Source organism: Nannospalax galili, unplaced genomic scaffold (genome assembly GCF_000622305.1).
Source record: "Nannospalax galili isolate Female #2095 unplaced genomic scaffold, S.galili_v1.0 scaffold1437, whole genome shotgun sequence".
Lineage (NCBI taxonomy): Eukaryota > Metazoa > Chordata > Mammalia > Rodentia > Spalacidae > Nannospalax > Nannospalax galili.
In genome coordinates, this window is record NW_008341050.1 from 963,695 (window position 1) to 986,215 (window position 22,521).

The 22,521-nt window shown below is 39.3% G+C and overlaps 1 protein-coding gene across 2 annotated transcripts in view; it reads right to left on the reverse strand.

Annotated features, from left to right (window-relative positions):
* The window catches only part of Mcu (mitochondrial calcium uniporter), a 193,352-nt gene that overhangs the window by 51,519 nt on the left and 119,312 nt on the right, over positions 1-22,521 (reverse strand). For both annotated transcript variants that reach the window (XM_008836623.3, XM_008836622.3), the window contains exon 2: positions 1,750-1,819. In XM_008836623.3, coding sequence (XP_008834845.1) covers positions 1,750-1,819 — 70 coding nt within the window. The remainder of the gene's footprint in view (positions 1-1,749; positions 1,820-22,521) is intronic.

Genomic DNA, 22,521 nt, shown 5'->3' on the forward strand with positions numbered 1-22,521 from the left:
CACAGATATATGTTGAGATACACTAACATCAAATATATAATAATTTCATAATATTATAAAGGACATAAAATTTTGGCTGAAATACTCTTAGTTTAGCAAAAGCTAGAGGGCCTAGCACTATAAATTTTCTTATATGAAGAGAATATCTCCATAGGAACTAGCTAATGATGTTTAGTAGGGGAGAGTATGGGAACCTGGGCAGTAAAGGCCTAGATGTGGTCAGTCTGCATTTGGCTGTGTAATGCATCAAGACAGTGCTGAGGAAAGAGAAACATTCATCTTTTCCTTTGGAGGGGTTTAGGGAAGGGAGGAAGTAGCATTCTGGACCTCTGGCATTTGGCTACATGAGTTCTGGTATCTGGTGCATGCTGGCACTGAGCCTTGTCTGGGGGTACACATTTGGACCCTCACTGCAGGAAGGGGGGTATTGCTCTCTCACTTACATATTAATTAGTATTACTTTGGCAGCTTTTTATGTCTTCAAGACACAGGAACGAGAGGAATGTCACTCACCTTTCCCTAGTTTCTGTCTACTTTCCCTTTCAATATTTCCATATTGTAAATGAGTAACCACTAAAGGGTATTTCCTCCAAAGTGAGAGGATTCAGCAAATGTGGGCACACTCCATACACCATGATAAATGAACAGCTTTGGAGAGGGGATTCTGATCACCCTGACTGCATACAGAGGATTCATCTCCTGGGCTTCTTCAGCTTGGGTGTCCTTATGAATTTGCAGGACGCTCTTTTAATTCTACTGTTTATGAGTCTGTGTTTATAAAGTTGAAATTAGAACAAAACTGAAATTAGAATAAAACTAAGAATCAAACTAAGCTTTATACAAAGGAAACATTTAATAGTCAACCTGTAAGCCAAACACTATAAACTGAAAATTTTCCATATGGTTAAGAGAAATGGTAGGAAAATTTAGAAACACAATCCTATGAAAAACAACTAAAGTTTCTATCTGTTGCCAATCTGTAGCATTATGGACATTTACAAAGGATCCTATGTGATTCCCCAAGCATCTGTTCATCCCTCCACATCAAAGAAGAGCCTGAGCCCAAGGAAAGAGAAAGCTAAGAACTGAGGGTCTCACTGACTTTGAGTTGCTTGTGCTGAGGCCCTGAAGGGGTTACAGTAATTGAGCATTATCCAGGATTGAAAGCCCAACAGTTAGGAAATACCAAGTGGGATGCTCCTATGTCTTCACATTAACTATGGCCCTGGTTCCTAAACATAAATGAACATTCCAGGACCTATGAAGACTTGATGGACAAACTAGAATTTTGGTTTCTGTTCTAAATTCATCAGATCCTCACTCAAGCTTTATACTTCTTCCCTAACCCTCTCTTCTCTAGGACTTCCAAGAGAACCAAAAATCAGAGTATGGTTTATAAACTCCCATGTTGGTCTGGAGAGATGGTTCAGCGGGTAAGGGAGTTTGCTGCCAAGCCTGATGATCAGGGTTTGATTCCTGGGACCCACATGGTGGGACAGAAATGACTTCTTCAAGTTGTCCTCTGACCTCCACATACAAGCCATGGCAATGTATGCCCCACCACCACAAATAAAGAAATGCAATAAAACTTATTTAAAAAATAAATGTGTACATACATGCAGACAATACACTCATACACATAAAATAATAATAATAATAATAAAACTAAATGTGTTAACTAAAAAATTAGAAGCACTAAGCTAAGAAAGAAAAAATGTAAGACATAAAAATGGATTTGCCCAAACTTACCATCAGAGGGCACAACTGTACTGCAGTAAACAACTCCCAGGTTCTGCCAGGAAGTGAGTCTCTGGTGCGCCTACAGAAACAAAAGACATGTCAACTGTCAGAACAGAAGAACAAATGTGAGAGGTGTGAGACCCAAATAAAGCTGGCTTTGAGTACTAAACTAATACGGGTTCTTTAGAGAAAATTTAAAAACACAAATAAAAGGAAACAAAAGTCTTTCAATTTCTTAACATCACAAGATATTAGTAGCACCAAACACTTTGGTGTGTTTCAATTTACAAACACACTTACATACATACAGGTAAACAGCAGTCTCATATTAAATAAGAACTATAGCTAGTAAATCATTTTAAGCAACTTTAAAAAGTAATATTGGTTTTAATCTTTTCTTTATTATTTTATTTAATCTGTATGAGTGTTTTGCCTGCATGCATGCAAGTGCACCCATGTAGTGCCCATGGAGTTCAGAAGAGGGCATCAGATTCCCTGGAACTGGAGTTACGGGTGGTTGTTAGTTACCACGTGGGTTCTGGGAACTGAACCCCAGTCCTCTGCAAGAGCAGCTAGTGCTCTTAACCACTGGGTCAACTCTCCAGCACCTCAAATCTAAATTTTCTTTTCCTTCCTATAAGCTTTTCAGTCTGCATTTCTTTCCCATATTTTACCAAGAATAAGACAGCAACTAAATAGATGTACCATGACTTTACAGATGTTTGGGGAGCATTGGCCTTGCTGTATACTCTTCTTTTAAGAGCCTGGACAGGCAATCTTAGCGCTTGAACCCAGAGTATCAGAGGGAAACCGTGCGCTCTCACACACCTGTGCTGTTTCTTCAAAGGGCAGCACTGTGGCTGTGACTCCAGAGTTCAGGATTTCGGAATTAAACTAAACTTCAGAAAGAATACTAAATACATTCCTATCTTAATTTATTCCTTTGCACCTTTTCCCTTCTGAGACACCAAAAGTATGACAGGAGGAGGAATGAAGGCATGAAATGACTAAAACCCAATGTATTAACCCATCTGCTGTCTTCTGTTGTGTCACTGCAACAAAAACCAGCTAGGTCTCTATGACAATACATGCCTTGACTATTACACAGACGTGACTATCATCAATGCCTACCCCCTGCTCACTGAAGAAAGTATGCAGAAATGGAAGAATAATATTTAGAAAAAACATACATCATTTAAAATTACTTGAGCTAAAGTCTATAGGTAATTCTGTCTTTCAGGCTTAAATCTTGGATTCATAGGAGTTAATTTTAGCTAAATTTAAGAAAGAAGTGCAACTAACTCCCCTCTACTGCCAGCACAGCTGCCCATCGTAATCCATGGTCCAGTGTCTTCCTTACTTCAAACGACAACTTCATATTTTTCTAAATACTATATGAATTTGGGTCTATTTCTGAACTTTTACCAAGTTCAACAATCTGTCTGCTCATGCCATATCAACCTCATTGCTTCCACATTCTAGTTTTACTATGTATTTTAATATCTGGTAGGTTAGTCATTGTGAAGAATATAAGCAGCATTTAGAGCAGTACCTGGTATACAGGAAGGGCTCAATAGAGGTTAGCAATCGTTTTGTTTTGAGACCATGTTAACTCCATGGGTCAGCATAAGGAAAACTACCATCTATATGATTTCAATTGTTAGTACCCAAGCATCCTGTAAGCCTCCCCTTTCAAATCTTCATTTGTATCCCTGAGAAGCATTTTACAGATCTCTCCACACAGATCTTGCATCCTCTGTCCTCACGCAATGCCTTTCATGCTGTAGAGTCCAATATTAAGATCTCTGCTCTGAGTTTTTGTAGTCTGCCTATGCCTGGCATATCTCTACTTGTCCTTTAATTTTATTATCCTTTCTGTGCTTTTATGTGATCCAATTCGGGAATTTTTCATTAGCAAGGTTTAGCCTCCTTACATTTATCTATAGTTATACATATTTAAGTGTTTCCACTATGAACTTTTTTTTTTTTGTCTTTTTGAGACAGGCTCTTCCTATATAGCCCCAGCTGGCCTGGAACTCACACAGATCCCCCTGCCTCTGCCTCCTGAATGCTGGAATTAAAGGGGTGCACCACCATGCCTGGCACACCACTTTCAATTTTTAAGGGTTTTTTTTTTTTTTGTACTGTGGCATAAACCCAGGGGCCTCACCCATGATAGGGAAGCACTCTGCCACCAAGCTACATACATCTTTGCTGTATTATGAAATTATACACTACATGTGCTGTTCTAGTGGCTGCTTTCTCTTTACAATACTTTCCTTAGTAAACTAAGGTAGTCCCAGCACTTAGGAGGCTGAGGCAGGAGGACGGCAAGCTCAGCTTACAGTGTTGTTCTTCATGGATATTTGACTCCTTCACTGCCTTCAGATCTTCAAATCTCCTTGCTCAGTATAACCTGCTCTGGTCCCAATCTAAAATGGAGACCCATCACTTTCTGAAGCTTGACATGTTAATTCCTAAACTAATTCTTTCCTGGAGGACTTGGTAAAGTGTCAGTGCTGAGTGCTGCTTTTGGGGAGCCTAAGGCCAGTCACTTCCTCTGGACAATGGTGTTTGCCTGGTTTTGCTGGGGATCTGCAACCACAGGTGCCATCTCCTGGGCTCTTCCCACAATCACCCTCCTGACCTGCACTGGATCTCGCAGCCATCTTTATACAGTGGGCTGTGTGCTGTGGGAATGGCAGAAAGCTCCCTGGGTGAGCTAAAGATGAAATTTAGACTTCTTGTCTTACTGCCCTTCCTATTGGATGGTGTGGAAAGGGAGGAGTTGCTGCCTTTACTGGACCACTGTTTGTTATCCAGTGACTTTCACCACTGACTTGTGCAAACATAAACAGAAGCAGAGAGAAAAGTGCCTAGCGTCAATAGTTTCCAACTTTTGCCAAACTGTTCCTCTAACCCACCTAATTTATTTTCTCCTTCCCCCGAGTCTCTTCCCCTCCTTTAATTTTTTTTTTTTAATTGAGACAGAGTCCCCTGTAACTAAAGCTGGCTTCAAACTTGCTAAATAGCTGAGATGACCGTTCCTCCTGCCTCTGCCTGTCAAGTGCTGGGATTATAGGCATGCAGCACCATGCCTAGCTTTTCCAAGAGCAACTTAAAGAACATCCCAGCTGTCATAGCTGAAAATAGATCAGAACACATTTGCTAGGACACTGTAAAGCTGGAAGTCCCCTGTTCTCTGATTTCATACATTATCCTTAACAACAATATTTTATGGGGCAAGAGTACATGACTGTTATGAATAATTTTTGTTAGATACTATAAAACAAGGGTTGGCAGGTCAGTTGCTTCCTTTTGTGAAAAGAGTTTTATTGCAACACAGTCAGGCTCACGCATATCAACAGCCAGTTAATCTATGGTCTCTCTACAGCAGAATTCAGTAGGTAGGTAGTGGTGAGACAGCTGACTAACAACAGAAACCACGTGGTCTCAGAAATCTAAAGTATTTACAATCCAGCCCTTTAAGAAAATGGTTGCTGACTCTTGCTATAGAACAAAGCTTAAATAGTCTGGGGATAATATGCCTTCTCCCAAAACTTTTTATCCCATTCCTATAAAGAAACTGGCAATTACAAAAAAGTTTAAACTTATGCAGAGGCAGGGTCTCACTGCATTTCACAGGCTGGCCTCAAACTCCTTGCCTCTGTTTCCCAAGTAGCTGGGACTTACAGCCACCACACCAGCTTCTTATTCAATACATATAGAGGGCCAGCTTTCTCTCTTCAAGCTTTCTCATGCTTTACAGTCTAATGAGGCCAACAGAAATAAAAATGATTTTGTACTAGACATTTCTCCCTGAAATATGGCAACAACACAAAGCAAAAACAAGCAAAGAAAAAAAAGCAATAAATGGATTATAAATGTTCAAGACCAAAGAAGTATTGCTATTCCAAATTGCATTTCATAGTTCCTCTAAATTAAAGGTATCTGTGCTGGAATTTGTTTTTTTAATTCCTAATATATTACAAGAAAATAGTAAGAATTTTAGTTTTTTTTCTAAGTAGGATGCTTTAAATAAATGTTTGGCTGATTCTGACAGATCAAAAAATATATCAAGGGACTGGAGAGGTGGCTCAGAGGTTAAGAGCACTGGCTGCTCTTACAGAGGACTCAAGTTCAATTTCCAGCATCTACATGGCAGCTAACAACCACCTGGAGCTCCAGTTCTAGGGGATCAAATGGCCTCTTCTCACCTCCATGGGCACTGCATGCATGTGGTGCATACACATACATGCAAAGCACTCAAACACATAAAACAATACAATAAGTAAATACAAATAAATAAATAAAATACATCAAGAAGTTTGTTGGGAGTTATGCGTGGCAGTGCACATCTGTAACACTGGCACTTGGGAGGCGAAAGTAGGGGCTTGGGGCCAGCCTGGGCTATTGAGACTCTGTCTCAAAAATATCAAAACAAAACCAAAAAAAAAGAAGCAAAACCAATACAAAACAAAACAAAAGCCTGTCAGTTTGCTGGGGGTGTGGCCAAATGGAAGAGCACATGCTTAGCACGGACAAAGTCCTGGGTTTGAGCTTCAGCTCTGGAAAATGAAACAAGGCAAAACAAAACCAATCAAGGAAGAAACAAATGTAACCCCTGCCCCAAAAAATAACCAAAAAAATGTCAGCAAAAATATTAGGCAAATAGTGTCAGTCGCATATTTAAATCTCACAGTCAGAAGCCAAAATTAAGGTAAAGAGGGTACTTAGAAGGTATAAAAATGCTCAGAGAAGGGGACAATCTCTAGGCAATACTAGAGAACAAATGAACAGAGACACAGTACCAAGACAGCCCCTGGAAAAGAAAATACTGCCAGGTGTGGTAGTGCACGCCTTTAATCCCAGCACTTGGGAGGCAGAGGGAGGCGGATCTCTGTGAGTTCAAGGCCAGCTTGGTCTACATAGTGAGTTCAAGGTCAGTTGAGGCTACAGGGAGACCCTGTCTCAAAAATACCAAAAAAAAAAAAAAAAAAGTTTAGATTTTTTAGCAAAGTGCAGTCCATACTTTGGTAAGTAACTTCAGAATGTCCTAATGCCAATCCTTACTGCAACCATTTCCCTTTAGCCTTAACCCAAAATACACAACCACACACAAAAAATCCCAGGGGCCTCAACTTAAGACTACAAAACACTGTACCTTTATTTTCCCAAGTCACTTTCCCCAATACATTTCAGTATTAAAGAGATAGTTCACGTTCTTGGATCCAATTACTAAATTCAAGCTAAAGCTTACTTGCGAATCCTTTACTATCATAAGTTACACAACTTCTACATTCACTTTTCACAGTTCAGAAGAGCAAATTCAATGGGTTACTCCTGACTGTGACTCAAGAAGATGTTCAAGCCTAAATAACCTGTCAATACCCTAAATATTCATAGGCAATTAGACAGGCGAAGGGAAGAGAAGAGAAAATAAAAGCAAATAAAACTAGTTTCATTGCTAATCCAGCTCTCTTTCAGAAAATATTGAAATTGGTTTCATTAGGAAACAAATTCCTAATAACTATACCAAAGCACACCAAGGTATACTATGTAAGTGATTCTAAATAGGTTTAGATGGAATAACTATGCATTTGTCTAAAGCTGAAACATAAAAACTTCACACTGCCACAAATTTAGAAATGTCACACTGCATCTGCCTGTTAAGGCTCCCTTAGTATAACCTGGAAGGCTTATAAAAATGGATTCTTTTAACACGGTTTCAAAAGTTTCTTTTTAATGATCATAGTATCCATCAATCAGTGGATAAAGTGCTTGCCTTGAAGACTCAAGAACCCGAGTTTGATCCCCAGAACCCAAGTAAAAGCCCCAGAACCCATGTTTAAAAAGATACAGTGCTGGGCTCCAAATAAAATGGGACATCTGTTATTCGCTCAGGCCCAGGGAACACAGTAGAGGAAGGAATGGAAGGACAGTGGGAACTGAAGGGCAGGGAAGAGTGCAGTGGGGAGCAGTCTTCTAGACAGAACATGGCAGTTGCAATCATCAACACATCACAGGAGGAGGGATGGAGGGAGAGAGGGATGAAGGAAGGAAGAAAAGGAGGGACGTTAGAGTGGGATGGGCCAGTGGGAAGAAAGTCAGCAACAACAGGAGGAGCATGAGAGAGGGCAGTGGAGGGTGAATGTAATCACAGTGCGTTTTATACGACTATGATATTATGGGGTGCTGGAGAGATGGCTCAGTGGTTAAGAGCACTGACTGCTCTTGCAGAAGACCCAAGTTTGATTCCCAGCAACCACATGGTGACTAACAACCATCCATAACTCCAGCTCCAGGGGATACGATACCTTCTTCTGACCTCTGCGGGCACTGCATGATACAGGTGCACTGACACACATATAGGCAATACACTCATACATATAAAATAAAAATAATAAATAAATCTTTAAAAACCCCAACTGTGATATTGTTAAAAAAGTCATGTATGGTGGAGGGTGTTTGTGATCCCATTGGTGGGGAGGCAGGCATGGGTGGATCCCTGGGGCTTGCTGACCAGCCAAACTATCCTACTTGGTGAGCTCCAAGTCAGTGTGGGAACCTGTCTCCAAAAAAAAAAAAAAAAAAAAAGAAAAAAAAAGTCAATCAGGAGGAGCCCTCTGGGCCTGGTCCTGCTTCTTTGGGCTGCACAACCTGCCAGCCATTTTCCTGGGTAAGTCCTATCCATATTTCAACAACCTTATTGATCTTCAAAATGACTGCAGTCTGCCTAAAGCAAGGCAGATCTATAATGGTGCCCCCAATTTGGAGTTTGTTCTTTCCATGTGCTTCTCCCGATACAATAAACAGTTGAAACATCACATCGGCAATAGACTTTTGCTATGTCTCACCAACTACTATACTAATGTTAAGCACCCTGGCTTCAAACTCTGGAGTTAGAAGACTTGGGCCCAGACTTTTAACCCCCAAGATTCCGTTTCCTGCCTGTTAAATTAATACCAACCACTGTACCAGTGACTACTGCACAAGGCTGATTTTACTTAACGGTAAGTGACAACATAAATGTGGCAACATTTGATACTCTGTGTTCAGCACTTTAATGTTCTATATAAATTCAAAACAGTTAATCTCCTTAAGGGATTTGCCTCCTACTGTAAAGCATTTAGTAAGTATAGTGCATTCCAAAAAGCACAATGGTCTCTCCACAGAAACATTTATAATGTAAACACCTCACCTCTTAAAGGCAGAAACACCTGATGTGTTAAAAAGTATCTCTGGGGCTGGAGAGATGGCTCAGCGGTTAAGAGCACTGATTGCAGAGGACCCGGGTTCGATTCCCAGGACCCACATGGTGGCTATGAACCGTCCTTAACTTCAGTTCCAGGGGAACCCAAAGACTTCTTCTGACCTCCGTGGCACTGCACAACACGGGTGCACTCACATGCAGGCAATACACTCATACACATAAAATAAAAATAATAAAATATTTTTTTAAAAGCATCTCTTCAGGGCCGGGCATGGTGGCACATGCCTTTAATCCCAGGCAGGTGGATCTCTGTGAGTTCGAGGCCAGCCTGTTCTCCATAGTGAATCCAGGACAGCTGGGGCTACAGGGAGACCCTGTCTCGAAAAGACCAAAAAAAAAAAAAAAAAAAAAAAGCGCCTCTTCAGACAGCAACATAAAAAGAGTCAAACAGTTACACTTAACGACAAGTCATATTTTTCTCTTCCAATTTACCAAGGAGTCAAATTTTCTGATATAGTTTAAGTGAAAATGTTATTTATAAGTGAAAATATGTATTATAGCTTAATATTAGAAAATTACTCATCTTTTGATTATTTAAACAGTTTATTACATTTTATGATACATGGACTAATATTTCCCCAGCTAGATATATCATAACTTTATAGGAGAAGTCAAGATTCAATGTATATACCTTTAATTTCCAAGACATTTTCACATCTATAAGAGATGTCAAAGATGACAGCTGGGCCTTCTGTTGACTCTTTCGGCGCTCATTTTCTAGTTAAAACATCAAATTTATCAAACTAGGTGACTTACAAACACATTTGTTCACCTGTAAGACTGTAAGACCCTATCACTGCAAACACTACATTGAGTTGGAGAACCTGAGGAAATCAAGCTGGTACTGACCTCCAAGCTTCATTCCTAGCTTGGAATAGTGGCTGGCTTCCGCAGTGCCGGAAGGTGCATGCTACCAGATGAGAAAAGAACCTTACTTTTCACATCAATCTTACTCAGCTGTGAACTCTGCGAGCTACAATAATGACTGGCCTGGCAACATATGCCCACTGGTGCAATAGTGGCACAAATGTGATGGGAGTAACTAACCACTTTCTGGCTGAATTTAAGGCCTGGTTCACAAGATGGATCCCATACCTGGCAACACCATCAATGCCAGGAATCTGTGGCTAGACAGGTCACAGGCTGCAGGAGAGAACCTACTACTGTTATTTTGCTAAATAGACATGATATTAAACCGACTCCTAATGACTTATTGTTATACTCACAGATTAGTGCCTTTCTTACCTTTCATCAAAGAAGCTTCGTTTTGCAACAGATGGTGATTAACACAGAGACCCACAGTTGGTCAATGTGCAGAGAATAAGAGACTGTGGAGTGCTCAGGGAGCACTTGGAAGAGAGAGGTGGAAAGTTTGTAAGAGCCAGAGGTAGTGGAGGACTACAAAAAAATGTTTTCTGAACACAACAAGGCAGTTACACACATGAACTCACAGTGGTTGTGACAGCATGCACAAGACCTACACAAGCTCAAGCCAGACAAGATCCCAGCATAGAGAGGGGAGGTGGGCACGAAGCCCCAGCCCTAGCTGAGGAACTCTTGGGAAGTGATAGCTGCTGGGAGAGGGAGAGTCATTTTTGTTTAAGGTGTGACCCTGGGTAGTTGCCCATGCTCCTGGGGATGGACCCACACCCAAGAGTATTTGGGGACAAAAACTGGACTCAATGGCTTTAAAAACAAACAGAGGACCATAAGTAGGGGGAGAAGAGGAAGGGGATGGATATGAGAGGAGATGGGGAGGGGGACTGAATATGATAGAAATATGTTGTATGAAATTCTCAAAGATTCAAAAAAAATATTATTAAAAAATACTTGTTCACAGGGGCTGGGGAGATGGCTCAGCCATTAAGAGTGAGTGCTTACTGCTCTTGCAGAGGACCTGGGTTTGGTGCCCAAGACCCACATCAAGTGGCTCTCAGCCACCTATAATTCCAGTTCTAGGGAATCTGATACCCTCTTCTGACTTCCTCAGTCACCTGCATGCACACGGATATGGTGAATATAAACTCATGCAGGCACATACACATTCACATAAATTTTTAACATTAAGAGTGAGTGCTTACTGCTCTTGCAGAGGACCTGGGTTTGGTGCCCAAGACCCACATCAAGTGGCTCTCAGCCACCTATAATTCCAGTTCTAGGGAATCTGATACCCTCTTCTGACTTCCTCAGTCACCTGCATGCACACGGATATGGTGAATATAAACTCATGCAGGCACATACACATTCACATAAATTTTTAAAAATCTTTTTAAAAACCTGTTTACTTAATAGTACTTCATGAGTATCAAGTATAAGGGAATATATGTGAAGACATATTTTGTTATATTATGTATTTATGATAAAACTTTAGCCATTACTTTTCTTCACCACTCACCTATCAGGAAATTAACATATTCAGGGCCACAAATCTTAACTATAATTAAGTCCATATTCTAGCATTCAATTTATGACATCTATTTATCCTAACAGACCCAAGTATTTAATTCATTTAACTGGTATCAAAAAGTTCATTAAAGCTGAATTCTCTTGTATTAGGTTTTAAAAAATATTTTCTTTATTATTTTCATTGTATGTGTATGAGTATATTGCTTACATGTATGTAAGTGCATACTCATGCAATGCCCACAGAGGTCAGAAGAGGGTGTCAAATTCCCTTGGAACTGGAGTTACAGGCAGTTGTTAGCTGTCAAGTGGGAATCGAACCTGGGTCCTCTGAAGAGCAGTCAGTATTCTTAATGGCTAAGCCATCTCTCCAGCCCCTTGTGAGAGGTTTTAAAATAATTAAGTAGGTTTTGTGTTATTGCTTTTTCTTTTCTTTCTTTCATTTTGAGACAGAGTCTTATGTAGTTTCTGATCTTTCTATCTCTAACTCCCAAGTGCTGGGACAACAGGTGTGCACTCTCATACATATACCTCACTGGGTAGGTTCTAAGGTTGAAAACACTAGGGATATTTCTGGCATACCACTACTTAGGAAGTTAGAATTAACTTCAGTAATAACCAGTGCCAGATTTTGGTATTATCCAAAAGTTCAACTTATCATTGATACCCTGAATGAATCAGATCTCAATTTCACCACACCGTCTAGATCTGTCGTATCTGAGTCAATCCTACACCCTCATCTGGGATGTGTTTATACTCTGATGGCTGCTACTCTTGGCTTACTGGGCAAACTTTTATCCTGGATCTCATGACAGACAGGTTAACACCACCAAAGAAAGAAAGTCTGCATTTTAAGTGTCTTCCTCACAGTGAACTGGAAAACCCTTCTCTATTTCATTCCTTCCTTTTATTTGTTAAGAATTGATTATTCATAAGGAGAAACTTACGTTTAATGGTTCCTTCCACACATCATTATGAAACTTTTCTCACGTTGCAAAGTTGAAAGAATTTTACGGTGAACAGCCCCAATATCCTTTACCTAGATTTGACATTTATTCATCTTTGTTCATAAAAATTCTTAAGTCCCATAGTTTCTATTATTATTACTACTATTATCATCATTATTATAGTCTCATGTATCCCAGGTTGATCTTGAACTCTCTATGTAGTTGAGGATGACCTTGAACTTTTGATCCCCCTACCTTCCTATGATCATCCTGAAGACTGCATCAATAGCTTTACTTACTGGCATGTCTCTGCATACCAGGACAAAGCAGGGCCTTCGTCAATACTTCTTTAACCGAGTTGTTGGTTTCATTCTCATTCTCATTCTCTCTCTCTCTCTCTCTCCTCTCTCTCTCTCTCTCTCTCTCTCTCTCTCTCTCCCCTGTTGAGGCAGGGTTTCTCTGTAGCCCTAACTGGCCTGCAACTCGCTTTCTAGACCAGGCTGGCCTCAAATCTGTCTACCTCTACCTCCCGAGTGCTGGGATCAAAGGCCTGCACCACCATGCCTGGCTTGTCTTCTTCTTTTTCTTTTTTTTTTTATCTCAATTTCTTTGATAAGTTTCTTAACTTGGCTTTGTAGTCTACATTTCCCTTGGGGAATTATTACTGCTTTTTTATTTTACTGCTGGAGTCTTCTGAAAAATAAGAAATTATGATTTCTATAGGCATTTTGGGAATATTCAGAGTAAATTTCATCATCTATATATTAAAGGTGTGGCTTATTTCTGCCTGCCATAAGTTTAAGTGCATTTCATGTTATATTGAGATGGTTAACTATATATTATCTTTAAACAACAAAAACCAAATTGCAAAATCCATAAATATTCTATCATTTATATCTTTCATTAATCACATAATTCAAAAGCAAAATATATATATATATTTAAATGAACATAACCAGAATGTAAATATCACCAAACATTAATGCCCAATGTTTGTTAGATTGAATAAACAGACCTGGTTTGAAAGGTGTTTGTATTAAAAGTATAAAATGGAACATCATCTGTTTGCTTTTTTTTGATAGTTACACTTGGCAAAGGAACTTGAATCTATAGCTCCCTCTGTATTACCATTAATGTCTGTGAGATCTCATATTTATCAACATAATGATTCTGAGAGACAGTTGCATCTAAGCTAACATACTGAAATAAAACTTGGAAGTGGCTTAAAGTTAGGAAAATACAAAGAACTTGTGAAAATATTTCACTTTGGCCTGATGGATAAAAGGTCTCTATATTTTATAAACAGAAATCTTCTGTAATGCTTAGAAAGTATTTTTCTACTTTGATGATACCTGGGGGCTATGGGAACCCTATGCTTGCTTTAATAACTGGTCCATGAACTTGTAGCATCAGCATCACCTGGCAGCTTGTTGATCACAGATTTCTAGGTCACCAGCATTTTAACAAGGTCGCTAGGAAATTCATGTGCACACGAAAGCTTGAAGAGCTATTTACAGCTCACCCGAGTGAGATTCAAGGGCAGTTAGTAGGTATCTAGGTGTAGTATCCTCAGACCCTGTACCTCTCTCACCTCTCAAGACCCTAGAAGAAGTCATTGAGTCTCATGTGGAGGCAATGCGATATAACAGAGTACTTCTCATTGAGAGTCTGAACAACTAGATTCTTTTCCCCTATTGAGTTTCATGACCTTGACCAGGGTTTTCAATGGTAAAATGAATCATACAGCAAACACTGTAAGACTTTTCAATTCTGAAAGCTATGAATTTATGAAAACAAATAGAAATGTAGCAATATATTCGTTCCTGACACAGGCCACACACAATAAAGCAGTTAAGGAAAATGTTTTAATGGTTCATGTAGTTGGGAGAAACAGCTCAAAAAGAGGGCCTACTTAATGTTTTGGAGCCTGTCTATCAAATGCTTTATATTTATTCAGGACTGAAAGCCAATCTCTTTCCTTTTCACACTTGGATTCTGGAAGATGCACAGTGGTGAATAACTTAGGCAGTGGGTGGTTGCTATTAATAATTCCTTTCCTTGCTTCCTTTGTTCTTGACTACTGATAAAAACACAGGTAACAGAAAGGGTTCCAGAAAAGTTAAAAACAGGCTTTATATTTTGCACAACAGAAAGAGAATGTTACTGTTCTTAGGAAAAACATGCTTAAGTATTTACAGAGAAAGGATCAGAAAGAAATAAAACCAATACACATGTGCACATGAGAATGCATATATGGAAAGAAAAATAAAACGTAGCAAAATATTCGTAACATCAATCTAGAGAAAATGTTTAAGAGTGAATGTACACTATATTCTTTCCATAATTTTCCTGCAGGTTTGAAAATATTCAAAATTTAAAAACTGAGGGAGAAATTTGTATAAATATCCACTGACCCAATAAGCCTTCCTGTATTCTTTTATTTTTAAGATATTATTTTAAAAATTTTTTGTATATGAGTATATTGCCTGCATGTATATAAGTGTACCCGTGTCATGCAATGCCTGTGGAGGACGGAAGAGGGCGTCAGGTCTCTGGAAGTGGAGTTATGGATGGTTGTTAGCTGCCATGTGGGTGGCTAGGAATCAAACCTGGGTTCTCTACAAGGGCAGTCAGTGCTCTTAACTGCTGAGTCATCTCTCCAGTCCCTATTCTCTTTTTAAAAGTAAAATATAAGCTGGGTAGCACTTAGGAAGCAGAAGCAGGTGGATCTCGGTGAGATGGAGGCCAGCCTGTGTCAAAAAAAAAAAGTTAAAATATATTCGATTCATTAACTTTTTTCTGTAAACTTTAAAAGGCCTCAGAAAAGCTGGGACAGAAAGAAAAAAATACACAACTAAGTCATTCTAAAAACTTACACTCCCATGTTGCTTCTGTAATGAAGTAAAGAACTGCCATCCACAGGCTGGGGAGATGGCTCAGTGCGTCAAGTGCCCCAGCACCAATGTAAAAGCTAAGTGTGTCAGCAGCACACACCTGTAAAGCCAGTGCTGGAGGTGGGGCCAAGACGGGGACCCCTGGGGCTTACTGGCCAGCCATGTTAGCCCAAACAGTGAGCTCTAGGTTCATGAGAGACTGTCTAAAAAATAAGATGGAGAGTGACTGAGGAAGAGACCTGATGCCCTGTGTGCACACACATGCATACAGCAAACACACACATAATGAAAAACTCAAAAACTTATTTCCAACCAAGAAATAGTCCTTGAGTGCCATTCAATGTTGCTCTGGCTTCAGATAATATTGAAAAAGAATGCAGTTACTGCTCAGAAATATAAATAACCACAGGCTTTTCTTATTCCCCTGCAATGAGAGGGACACAACAGCTGCTATAAACATCACTCTCCACCCTCCCACGTGCTGTGTAAGTGTAACGGATTTATACCACATGGAGAACAAACATGGAAAAGAAAAGTTACAGCAAATATTGCTTCAACATCCCTTTTCCATTTTACCCAATTAAGAACACAATCACGCCGTGTGTGGTGGAGCAGCCTTTAATCCTAACAGAGACAGAGACAGGCGGGTCTCTGTGAGTTCAAGGCCAATCTAGTCTACGTAGGGAGTTCCAGGCCAGCTGGGGCTACAGGGAGACCCTGTCTCAAAAAGAACAGAATCATGTGTTGCCTGCATTTCCAGCGTAACTATGTTGCTTAGCTGGAAATCTCAAGCTGGAATATGAGCAACAGAACTTGAACCAGCGACTAACAATGCTCCTTCGCTGCTGTCAGACCTGGCCGGCAGGAATGACCCCAGAACAGCAAACCCGTTCTAGCTATTGGAGAACCTAACATATTTGTTTTTAACACTCTAGTTTCATAAAATGTGGAGAATCTGGTGACTTTTCTTCCTTTTCTTTAACTTTAGTTAAGTGGACTTATTTTAATTTGCTTGAGTTAAGCTTGAGATAGTTAACACATACATAAAACAATCACAAAAAGTCATTGAAAATCTTATAAATCATGAAAATATAGTGTAAAGGGGAAGATCAAGTAAGACAGCTAAAATGACTTTCATACATAACTTAAACTGATAAACACTTGACCTGGAATGGTCCTCAGCCTATTCTGCCTGAAGCTGCTGAGCTCTGCTGACTAACTAGGAATCACTTGGGGACCAGTCTTGCAGGGAGAGATTTTAGCTTCAACTTCACACTGTCTGAGAGTTGAGCAGAGTATCAATCGTAGATAAAGATTCTCATTAGAAACATCGCTACTAACCTCTTCATTCTTTAAGAACTAAGGACATCAATGTGCACTAATTTATAATGTTCACTTAGAATGAAAAACTACTGATAAATTTATATGTGGAGAAAGCTCAAAAACACTGCACAGTAAAAATATTAATTAGAAGATATGTAAATTACAGTACTCTGAATTTGTAAGCATACAAATATATATACATATATTATTTGCCATTCATGGGTATGTAAATATATACATATATAACCTATTTAATATGCTAAGATGTTGAATATTAAGATGAAGATGACATATCATTTTTACAATAGCTAAATTTAGAGAGAAAGGGTTTGAGAACTGGGGACAGGAACATGGGTAGCTTTGATTATACTATAACATTTAGTTTATGTGAGAGGAAGTATTCATTGTCAGCATAATGTAGAATTGTCTAGGAGGTAAACTTCCATGCACATCCATCAGGAATTATCTAGATTAAGGAAGGTTAGCCTCTGAGAATGTCTGTGAGGGATAATCTTGATTATGCTAATCGATGTGGGACTACTCATATTACGTATGGGTGGGACCAGTCCCTGGGGTGGATTTGGACTGTCAAAGTAGAGAAAGTGAGCTGAGCACTAGGATGCATGCATTCTTTGCTCTCTGGTTCTTGACTGGGGCTGTAACATGGCCATTTGCCTCAGGCTCTTGCTGCTGTGACTTCCTTGCCATAAAGCACTGTAACCTGAACTGGGAGCAGGATAAAACCCTTTAAGCTGCTGTTGTCAAATTATTTTATTACAGCAACAGGAAAAGAAACAAAGACATTTTCTCAAAAAAAAGAAAAAGAAAAAAGACTGGAAGCAAATAAAACAGAACGCGAACATTAAATCATCATTTTTTGAAGCACTGCTTATTTTTCGGTCTTCAGTGACATTATAATTTCTCCAGCTGGGCTTTTCACGGGAGCAGAAAAGAAGAAAGTTGGAAATTCTAGTGTCTACTGAGGGCCTAGACCATATAAACACAATCACACAGCATTTACAATTTCAATAATTCGGTTTTTGTTGTTACACGTTGGAACCAGCAGACTCATCCACAATGTGAGCATAGCAGTAGTTCTTTTCCACTGCTGTAGACTTATGTATCCACTCTATGACTCCATTGGAGGAACACTGCAAAATGGACACTCGGGGTATTTCCAGTTTGGCTAATAATGCAGTGGCAAACATTCATTCTCTGCCCAGGTGTATGCATACCATTGGATATATAGCCAGGAAGTGAACTGTGGGGCCACAGAACATGCTCATGTTCACTTTCAATAAATGTTATCAGTTCTGCAAAGTGGCAGGCACCATTTCATATACCCACTTGCAGCGTTTAATCCAGATGTAGTCTGTAATCCTAGAACCTGGTAGGTGGAGGGAGGATGAACATATTTTCCATGTTTGAGGGCAGTCTGGGCTCCCTAAGACCCTCTCATAAAAAATTCAGAGTTGCAGGTGCATCACATGTTTGCAGATGTCTGTTATTGTTAGTTTGGCTAAATTTTGGCTATTCAGGTAGGAATGCAGCTATTTTCTAGTAGCTTTATTTGATGACTCATGAGGTTAAAATGCTTATAACTCATTTGGATAGTATCCATTCAAGTTTCTTGCTCACTTTTTTTACTATGTTGTCTCTTTCCTTAAACCAAAATTGTTACTATAGTTGGGATATGAGCTCTTGTAGAGCATATGTAGTATGTACACATAATACTTTTTCCCACTTTTTTCCGGTGATTAGTGCTTTTTGTTGTCTCCTGAAGAAACCTTTCCCTGCCTGAATGTCATTAAAATAGCCTTCTGTTTTCTCTAACAAGTTTTACCATTCACATTTATATCTGATATGTGATGGACCCAAGATTAAATTTAGTTTTTCTATACAGTGTCAAACTGACGGCTGGGTGTGGTGGCTCATGCCTCTAATCCCAGTACTCTGGAGGCAGAGGCAGGTGGATCTCTATGAGATTGAGTCTAGCCTGATCTACATAGAGAGTTCCAAGTCAGCTGGGACTACAGGGAGACCCAGCTTTAAAACAACAACAACAACAACAACAACAACAACAACAACAACAAACCTAACTGACCATGTTTTCCTCCTCTGAGAATATGCTGAACATGCAGAATCTGGAAAGCAGCAACTAAAGATGTTAAATAGCCCCACCCACAGGCTTGGTATATTCTTCCATTCCCTTGGGTCTATGATTTTCTCCATTGAGGTTTGGCACATATATTACCAGGTATTTTTATTTTTTAAGTGTTATTGTAAAGAGTTTCATTTTTCAAATTTCATTTTTTAAAAGATCAGCTATAGAAATATAGCTGACTTTGACTGGGCATGGTGGCACACATCTTTAACCCCAACACTCTGAAGGCAGAGACAAGCAGATTTGTGAGTTAAAGGCCAGCTTGGTCTACTTGGTGAATTCTAGGTCAGTCAGGGCTACATAGTAAGAACCATGAGACCCTGCTTCAAAAAGGGGGAAGGGAGGAGGTTAGAGAGATGGTTCAGTGGTTAAGAGCCTGTACTGTTCTTCCAGAACACCTGAGTTTGAGTCCCAGCACCCATGCCGGGTAGCTCACTGCAGTCTGTAACTCCAGCACTGCACTCACATGCACAGGCCCACATACACATATATACATAATTAAATTAAAAGAAAAATAGCTTTTACAAACCTTGTGTTGAAATACAATATGCAATTTCTCTACACAGATGAGTCAATGTCACAGCTTAGTGAGTTTAATAAGCTCAGCATGTTCAAGATACAACTGAGTTTATATATATGCTGATTCATTTCCAGGCACTGTGTGTCAGTCACATACTAATTTTAACATCCTATTTGTTGATTTTTAAAGATTTTCATCTCATACAAAGTCAGTTTTGGTTCATTTTAAACACTGAGACTTCTGTTTCTTTTTCTTCACTTATTCTACTGGCTGAGACTTCAAGTCTAAGAGAGAATAATCCTTATCTCAGTCCTGATCCTGAGCACAAGAGAAAAGTCATTCAATGTTTCATAATTTACTTATAACTCCTGTTGTCATTTTTTGGCAGATTACCAGATATGAAGTTCCCATCTATCCTATTTTGCTGCATGTTTTGTGATTTTTTGAGGGCATTTGCATTTATTTCCATAAAGGATAGGACCTTTTTCTTTCTTGTAATGTCTTAACTGACAGTCAGAAACTGTTCATACTTTTTTTTTTTTTTTTTTTTTTTTTTAGACAGAGTTTTTTTTTTTTTTTTGGTCTTTCTGAGACAGGGTCTCCCAAGCCCCAGCTGTCCTGGAACTCAGTGCTGGGACTAAAGGCGTGCGCCACCACACCCAGCAACTGTTCATACTTTTTATATTATCTGGAAAAATTTTGAGCCTAGAGTTTTTATGTGTGAGGACTTTATAGATTAAATTTCTTTTATAGATACAGACTAATCAGATTTTGTACTTTTCCTGGCATTGTTTTTTAGTTGGAAGGGTCTTGTTTTTTTCAATAACAACACTGTTTGGATACAATTTCCATAACACGTAATATATCTGCTTGAAGTGCACAATACAGTGTGCATACCGGAAGCACTCAGGAGGCCAAGGCAGGAGGACAGCAAATTCAAGGCCATTCTGGGCTACATAATGAGTTGGAGGCTAGCTTGAACTACACAGTGAGAATCTGTCTCAAAAACAACCAACCAACCACAAAATAAAACCCAAAAGTACACAAAATCAAAACCTCAAACACAACAACATGTATATATGGTATGATGGGGTTTTGTATATAAACAGTATTGGTACACATATCACCACAATCATTATCCCCCAAACCTCACATCCATTTTCTGTTTCTCCCTACTCCCTGTACCTGACAACCACTAACCTGCTTCCTGTTTCCATGGATTTGCCTCTTCCTGACTTTCATGCATGTAGAGTCACACAGTGTGTGGTCTTCTGAATGGCTTCTTTCACTTAGCGTAATGTCTTCAAGATGGATCTATGTTACAGCATGTGCTCCATTTTTAAAAAAATGGTAATATTCCATTGTGTGGATATATGGGGTTATTTTATGTATCAGTTGATCAACATTTTAGTCAATTTAACTTTCTTGCTGTTAAGAATAATGCTTCCATGAATGTTCATGTGCAAATCTTTGTGCCATTTTACATTCCCATCAGTATTGTGAGTGTTCCAAATTTCCCTACATCCTCACCAACACTTGGTATCATTTGTCTTTATGACTATATCTCAGTAGATTGAACTGGTGTCTCATTGTGGCTTTGATTTCCTCTTTCCCAATGACTAATGATGCTTTGCATCTTTTCAAGCACTTATTGATAATCTTAATAGGAGAAACATCTGTTCTGATTTTTTGCCTATTTTTAAAATTGGGCTGGCTTTTGAAAGTTCATTGTTAGCTCTGTAAGTCATGTTATTCTAGGAATTTATTCACTTTGTGTGAAATATTAAGTTTATTGGCATAGAATGTTCTAACCAGTTTTGGTTTTTTGAGATGCGTCCTGGGCTACTGTCTGTAGGATTTGCAGTGATATTCCTTTTTTCTCATCTTAATAGTGGGAAACTATGTATTGTATACTTTTAATTTTTTAGTATTGTTATCATTTCTTCTTGGATACACATTTCAAATTTTGGAAGATTTCCAAGTGAGAAAATGATTCATTAACCGAGCTAGTGATAATTTCTAGTTTAATTCCACTGTAGTTAGAAAAAAACACTGTATGACTTCGATCCTTTAGAATTTATTTGGATTTACTTTATGGCTTATTTTGTGGTCAGTTTTAGAAGATGTTCCATGTGCACTTGAAAACAGCAAGTATTTTACAGTCGTTGGATATAACGTTATCATGGGCTTTTAATACCAAATGAGTAAAAGTTGACTCTGTGTGTGTGTGTGTGTGTGCGTGTGTGTGTGCATGCACGCGTATGCATATGTCAGTTTGTTTCTTAACTGATTTGAGAGTTATTTTATCCCTGCAAATTCTTCTTTAACAAACTGGTGTGAAGAACATTCCATCTATGATATACTGCCATCTTAGAGTAAAAATCAGAATGGCATGTCTCTTTCCTTTCCTGTGCATGTGTGTACGTATGTGTGTGCAAACAGGCATGCCCGTGTGGCACACGCAGGCCAGAAGAAGACATCAGGTTTCCTTCTCTGTCACTCTGCCCCATTCCCTTGAGACAAGGTCTTTCATTGATCCTGGAGCTTGCTGTTCTTCGCAGGCTGGTGGCCAGCAAGCCCTAGTGATCCCACCGTCTTCATACCTTCCTTCCACTAGTGTGAGGTTACAGTTGTGCGGTCACCTTTGGCTTATTATATGGATGCCGGGGCTCTGAACTCAGGTCCTCAATACTTGCCCAGCAAGTGCTCTTACTGAGCCATCTCCCCAGTCCCATGTTTGTTTCCTTTTGATGACAAAGGCCCATTTTATATTAAGAATCCAATCATGTGTATTAATCTTAATAAGATTAAGACAGGATGAAAAGACTGGACTGAGTTGTTTCAAGCTGAAACAGAAAAGGATTTCAACTGTGTAATTCAGGCTGGTCTTGAACACTGATCTCTCTCCTCTGCCATCCTAGTCCTGAGATTAAAAATGTACATTACCACATTTAGCTTAAATCAGCTTTTTAGAAGAAATACACATTATTCAAAACGTTTCACACATCTAATTCATAATATTTAAACATCAGATAAAAATTTAAATTAAGGTGCCCCCATTTTCTCCCTTACTAATACCCTTCTCCTATGGTCCTACCTCTCTTGAGCTCCTTCTTTCCCTTTATCCCCTAGGTTCCTTGTATACCCTCCCTTATTAAGGCCTATTCCCTACTGTTCTTCTCTTTCAGGTTCTTTCTTTTCCTTTACCTCCCTGTTTCCTTTCCATTATCCTGGTTCCTGTAGTTATGTCTGGATAC